General features: G+C 40.2%; 2 protein-coding genes and 1 long non-coding RNA gene across 3 annotated transcripts in view; 2 read left to right on the top strand and 1 right to left on the bottom strand.

The window, feature by feature from the left end:
- Window positions 1–1,877, top strand: part of LOC117946011 (NACHT, LRR and PYD domains-containing protein 12-like) — a 6,673-nt gene extending 4,796 nt beyond the window's left edge. The window contains exons 6-7 of the mRNA XM_034873793.1: window positions 327–500; window positions 1,700–1,877. Coding sequence (XP_034729684.1) covers window positions 327–500; window positions 1,700–1,877 — 352 coding nt within the window. The remainder of the gene's footprint in view (window positions 1–326; window positions 501–1,699) is intronic.
- The window catches only part of LOC117946014, a 2,709-nt gene extending 517 nt beyond the window's left edge, over window positions 1–2,192 (bottom strand). Inside the window, exon 1 of the long non-coding RNA XR_004656945.1 lies at window positions 2,128–2,192. This is a non-coding gene — a long non-coding RNA (uncharacterized LOC117946014). The remainder of the gene's footprint in view (window positions 1–2,127) is intronic.
- Window positions 2,193–2,316: 124 nt separating this feature from the next.
- Window positions 2,317–6,328, top strand: part of LOC117945902 — a 5,681-nt gene continuing 1,669 nt past the window's right edge. Inside the window, exons 1-5 of the mRNA XM_034873635.1 lie at window positions 2,317–2,321; window positions 2,555–2,710; window positions 3,032–3,205; window positions 5,237–5,454; window positions 5,749–5,780. Of these exons, the coding sequence (XP_034729526.1) occupies window positions 2,317–2,321; window positions 2,555–2,710; window positions 3,032–3,205; window positions 5,237–5,454; window positions 5,749–5,780 (585 nt within the window). The remainder of the gene's footprint in view (window positions 2,322–2,554; window positions 2,711–3,031; window positions 3,206–5,236; window positions 5,455–5,748; window positions 5,781–6,328) is intronic.

The following is a 6,328-nucleotide window of genomic DNA, read 5'->3' as shown; positions in this document are numbered from 1 at the left end:
TTGGAAAAAGGCTGCAATGAAACAAAGAGTGAAAAATTTAAAGGGGTCTGAATACTTTCCGTACCCACTGTAAGTCCTAAATCCCAAAAGATAAACTTGACTTGCTAAAGTAGAAAAATGTCTTTGGATTCCATACATTTTAATCTGTTTTTACAAATAACATAATCAAAGGCTGATATTATCTGCAATAACAGAATGATGAAGTCACTCTATTCATTTTAGTGAAACACTCGTAAATTAGGACATAGTGTTGAGCTATACATTTGAAATGTGAACACATCTGATAGGATAATAAAGTAATTTTGTTTGCATTATTCTTTATTAAGATTAAAGGGCTGCAGTTTGTCAGAGATCAGCTGTGCTTCTCTGGCCTCAGCTCTGAAGTCCAACCCCTCTCATCTGAGAGAGCTGCAGCTGAGTAACAACAAGCTTCAGGATTCAGGAGTGAAGCTGCTGTGTGATTTTCTGAAGAGTCCACACTGTAGACTGGAGACTTTGAGGTCAATTCACCATGTTTTACTTCTGTTCTGATATGAATAGGAATTTTAGACTTTTTTTAATAAATTACTTTTAAAGCTTAATTGAGAGTCCAATGGGACCCCAAGCTATTTACAATTTCAAGTTCCTCCCCTCTCAGGAACAGATTGGATTGTGTCACTTCTACTTCATCTCTAAAAAATCTTACACAAAGTTTTTTTTTGATGTCAATATTTCGTAAGCCAGTCCTGAACAAGGGACATTGGACATTTAAGAATTAAGGAGGCTTCTTGGTTGTCTCTTGCCAGTGTAATGATATATTTTCATTATCATCTGCATACATTTCAATATTGATTTTTAGTCACACATCAGGTAAGTCATTAGTATATAGAGTAAACATATTTGGTCCCAGAATAGAGCCTTGTGGGACTACTACAGGACAAGGTATAAGAACATTTGGTGCAATCGACAAAATCAAATTGCTTTCTATGGGATATATATATATATGATTTCATCAACAGGATAGCGTCCTAAGAGAGATTAAAGCGTGCTAAATTTGAAGAAAGAACCTGGTGGTTGCCTGTGTCAGATGCCTTCTTTAAGTCTAGAAAGACTGCAACTCAGGAACTCTGATACAGTAAACATTTCTAAAAACAAATGGTTGATTCTATGACAATGGTGGTCCTAGAATCCAAATTGCGTTGGATGCAGATAGGCGTAGTCTTTATTTAAATGATCAGTCAGGGAACTTTTATATAACTGTGAAAATGCTTATTAGTTGGTAGTTAGCCAGGTATGTTGGGGTAACTGCTGCCACCTTTAAAGCAGATGGAACAACTGTTTAGCTACATGTCAAAGTAAACAGCTGTTTAATTTGGAGATTGGGCGTGCCAAAGAGTATTTATGTTGTTTCAGAAAGTTGGTATCAAGCCTGAAAGCATCCTTAGCTTTAGATCTTTTCAGTGAACCAATTACATTGGCCACTTCTGGTTCTGTTATTTCCTCTATTTTAGGCTGTGCTTGATTAATCAGACTATAGGTAACTTCAGATGGAGTTAAAAGCGGGGTTATCCCATGGACAGAATTGAACAAATGTATATTGAATTTGGTAGCTATGAATCTACATTTCTACATTCTAAACTCTAGCTCTGGATTGATTTTTTAAGCATCAAATGATTTTAAACAGGAACATTGTCTTCTAAAGTATTTGTTCTTTATTTAGATTGTGGAACTGCAGTTTGTCGGCGATCAACTGCTCTTCTTTAGCCTCAGCTCTGAGGGCCAATCCTTCAGATCTAAAGGAGCTGGACCTGAGTCACAACAACCTTCAGGATTTAGGAGTGAATCTGCTGTGTGATTTTCTGAAAAGCCCACAATGTAGACTTGAAACTCTGAGGTAAATTTACTGCATTTACTTCTGTACATGTCATGTTTAATTAACAACTGGACCTAATTTATGTACAAACTTTATATCTACACATTTTAAACATGAACACATCTGATTAAATAATGAATGGATTTTTATTTACATCATTTATCTCTTTACTCAGATTAAGGGGCTGTGGTTTGTCAGGGATTAGCTGTTCTTCTCTGGCCTTAGCTCTGAAGTCCAACCCCTCCCATCTGAGAGAGCTGCAGCTGAGTAACAACAACCTGCAGGATTCAGGAGTGAAGCTGCTGTGTGATTTTCTGAAGAGTCCACACTGTAGACTGGAGATTCTGAGGTCAGAGACCATTTTTGCATCTTTTGCTGACCTTAATATGATAGTGTTTTTTTTTTTTGCACATGAAAAATTGCTGCCTCATCTGCATACATTGTAATGTTGTTTTTTGACACACATGAGGCAAGTAATTTATATATAGTGTGAATAAAACTGGTCCTAGGAAAAAGGGTCTTATAGGACCGCTAAAGGACAGTTGAGGTAAGGAGATTGGGTGCAATCAAAACTAACAAATTGTAATATACAGTATGTATTACACCAAACTTCTTAAACAATTGATTTTCATCATTAAATGATTTCCAAACAGAAACATTGTCTTCTAAAGTTACATCTTTTTTCAGATTGTGGGGTTGCAGTTTGTCAGAGATCAGCTGTGCTTCTCTGGCCTCAGCTCTGAAGTCCAACCCCTCCCATCTGAGGGAGCTTGAACTTAGTGACAAGCTTCAGGATTCTGGAGTAAATCTGCTCTGTGGTTTTCTACAGAGTCCAAGATGTAGACTGGAGACCCTGAGGTCAGTTTACTGATTACCTGTTACCATTATAGGACTGTGGGTTTATTTAACAATCAAACATACTTTGTGTACAAAAATAACTTACATCCATAAAGATTAGAATGTATTTTTGTTCATATTTTCTTGTACTAAATTCTGCAGACTAAAGTCTGAAATCACAAAAATGACTGTTAGTTGGTAAAGTAAATGGATGTTCATAATTGCTGGCAAATGTTCAAATCTGTATGCAGAAGATCCTCTAAACAAAGTTTACTTTTCTGAAGAAGACATATTTTCTTATTATGAAGACTTGATAATGAGGATAATTTATTCTTTATCCAGATTGAATCGCTGCAATTTGTCAGAGATCAGCTGTGCTTCTCTATCATCAGCTCTAAAGTCCAACCCCTCCCATCTGAGGGAGCTGGACCTGGGTCTCAACAACCTTCTGGATTCAGGAGTGGAGCTGCTCTCTTGTTATGTGGAGAGTCCACACTGTAGACTGGAGACTCTGAGGTCAGTAAGACTCCATGTCTATGCTAATTTTAGCAGTGTTTGGGAGGTTTATGAGTTCCTCACATTGAATCAATTAATTTGTGCCAGAATCTTAAACTATATCTAAAACATTTGGGGTTGTGTTCATCTCTACAGGATCAATAACAAGTTGATTACAGCTAAGACACAAAAGAAATGTAAGTATTGAGAGAATGTCCCCCATTCATCAAACTCTTATAGTCGTTTAAATAATAAACGTGTTTCAATTCTATTTTTTTTTAAGCTTTTTGGAAACATTCACATTTTTGGCAATGTTTCTTACCCCAAATCAAGTTCTCTTTATTTTTCCTTCTCTTTGACTTCTTTCATCCGTCAGATGACTCCGATGTGCAATTTGATGTGAAAACAAACCTGCTGGAGAAAAACGAAAAGGTGAGAAAAGTAGCAGTTGTCCAGTGTGAAGTTTAAATTTTTGAGGTTTCACCACTGAATAAAATTAAATGATTTTGCACAAAGTGAACAGAAGGTGGGGAATTGCAGCTTTTGTTCATCAAACTTGATTTGTATTGTTAAATAACGTTATGCCTTCCTAATTATAGGCTCCGTTATCCTTCTCACCTGAACGCACAACTGAATATTCATACAGGTAATCCTTAAAAGTAACAAAGCAAAAATACTTTTTTTACGATTAATCAAGTTGTGATTCTAAACGAGTCTTTAATGAAAAGTCAAAGCTGAACACTGTAGGTCATAACACATCAGGCACCTAAAAGATGTGTAGGGTGTCGACGTACAGTGCATTTGTGGGCCAGACTAGGGAATATGTCACTCAAGATCACCTCAGGAGGGTGGTAGAGTCCCTGACCCAAAACACAGAGAAACACACAAAAATTACAAGTGTTCAATCAAAGTCTAGTACTTAAAGCAGCCAAGTATAGAAAGAACTGAGCTGAAGGACTCTGACTGGAAAGCGGCTGAGGCGGGCAGGCAAAGGTGCAAACTCTCTCGCTCTATATAATCCGAGCAAGGAGGTTGCGAGGTCCGAGTGGTGTAGAGCTGGCGGTACAGCAGACAATGGCAGCAGGTCTGAGGTGTAAGTCTGAGTAGTGTAGAGCTGGCGGAACAGCAGAAAATGGCACCAATGTCTGAGGCATAGGTCTGAGTGGTGTAGAACTGGCAAAACATCAGACAATGGCAGCAGGTCTGAGGTGCAGGTCTGAGTGGTGTAGAGCTGGCAAAACAGCAGACAATAGCAGCAGGTCTGAGGTGTAAGTCTGAGTAGTGTAGAGCTGGCGGAACAGCAGAAAATGGCACCAATGTCTGAGGCATAGGTCCGAGTGGTGTAGAGCTGGCAAAACAGCAGACAGTGGCAGCAGGTCTGAGGCGTAGGTCTGAACAGAGAGGCAGGAAGTTAAACAGCACAAAAAAATACAAGTTCAGGAGAAAAATTAGGACTAACAAGGTTTTCTGGGAGTTAAGTTACCACATTGGTAGATCCAACGATCTGGCGCCGAAGGTGAGCTCCGCTCGGTCAAAATGCAGCAGCTGTGCAGGTAGGTGGATCGCCCCGGCCATGCCCCTTGACCTACTTTCAGGCCACGCCAGCAACACCACATAAACAAGACACAACAGGGAAAAGGGGAGAGACACACACAGGACGAGGCAGGACAGCTGCCCCCATAAAAGTCTCCACCCAACCCTGGAGCTGTTTGTTGATAGTCGGAACCATAGACCGTAAAATAATGATAAAAGTAGCATTAGTGACATCACCCACTTGAGAGTTAGGCATTTGGCCTTCACCATGTTGTTTTGAGCTAGAAGTGACTAGAAGTGAGGGCAAAGGACACAATGCGTTTGTCTTAAAGGTCGTACTGTGAATGCAAATGAACCAATGGTTGCAAATGCAACCATTGTATTAAATCAGTTATCACTTTTTCATCAACAATCACTTTCCCCGAGCTGTGATTAAACACCAATCAGTTAAAACAGATTATTTGACTAACAGGCCAACAAATGCTTGTTATATCAAATTGTACCTTCTGTGTCCTGCAGGTTCAGGTGTCCTGGTCCTGGTGTGTTTCAGTGCAATTTGACTGGACTGGTGTTCGTTATGGGACAGGAGGCGGAGGTCCTCTACAGTATTGTCCAATGGAACCAGAGCCTCCTCCAATCAGCTGGCAAGAAGGCTGCAGGGCCGCTGTTCGAAATCAAGAGCTCTGAGGATTCTGCTGTCCTCCAGCTCCACCTTCCACACTGTGAAACAAAGGATGGTACGGACACGGCTGTATACAATGTTCAATGGGTTAGATGTCATTTTCGGGACCTCTATCAGATGCCTGGGGCCCAAAGGCTCTTGGCAGTGTATTATATGTTAGAGAAGTTGTTTCCTGTTGCTCTGGTCCAAAATCATCTGGCCAAAGGACTACAGTTGAAAATAAGCTGGCTGGTTAACACTGGCACATTTATAAAAATGTTAATTAATGTGCTTTATATAAGAAAAAGAATAAGAATAACAGTCTTCCTCCAAATCTTATGCCCCGCTGTTATGTGCTGGTCTCTCTCAGGGATGTCTTTAAACAGCCTGCGGTCCGGTCCGGTATGGTAGACCCCGTCCTCTATTGATCTTATACATAGTGCATGTTCTTCTGGTGCCATGATTAGTGACTCTGTGCTATTTTTCAGACCAGCCTTTTCTAGCCACTTTTATGATTTCTCAATATCAGCCGCTTCCTGTGTATGTTGGTGGTACATGAAATGCAGGGTCCTTTCCTAACATAATGGTTCCTCCTTTCCCCCTGCCTTATGTCATCGGGTTTCTGCGGCCTGAGATAGTAGCTTAGCAGGTCATGACTTGGAGACGTCTTCCTGATGTACGCCTGGATCTTTTTTTTTGTTTCATCCTGGATAGGGGCTCTGACGCTCACTAGGCCTCGGCCACCTACCTTCCCTTAGTGGAGTCTCGGGGTGGCGGGCTTGTGGTGAAACCCTCAATAAGTTGCAAGCAGCTTGGTTGTCTTGATATCTGTGGCCTGTATCTCTTTCTTTAGCCAAGTTATTATACCAGTGTCCAACTGTCTGAAAGCCAAAAATATGGCCTTCTTATAGCATTTCAACATTTCATCAAATTATGATTACTTATTCCTT

The sequence above is a fragment of the Etheostoma cragini genome, chromosome 6 (genome assembly GCF_013103735.1).
Source record: "Etheostoma cragini isolate CJK2018 chromosome 6, CSU_Ecrag_1.0, whole genome shotgun sequence".
Lineage (NCBI taxonomy): Eukaryota > Metazoa > Chordata > Actinopteri > Perciformes > Percidae > Etheostoma > Etheostoma cragini.
This window is presented reverse-complemented; position numbering and strand designations above follow the sequence as displayed.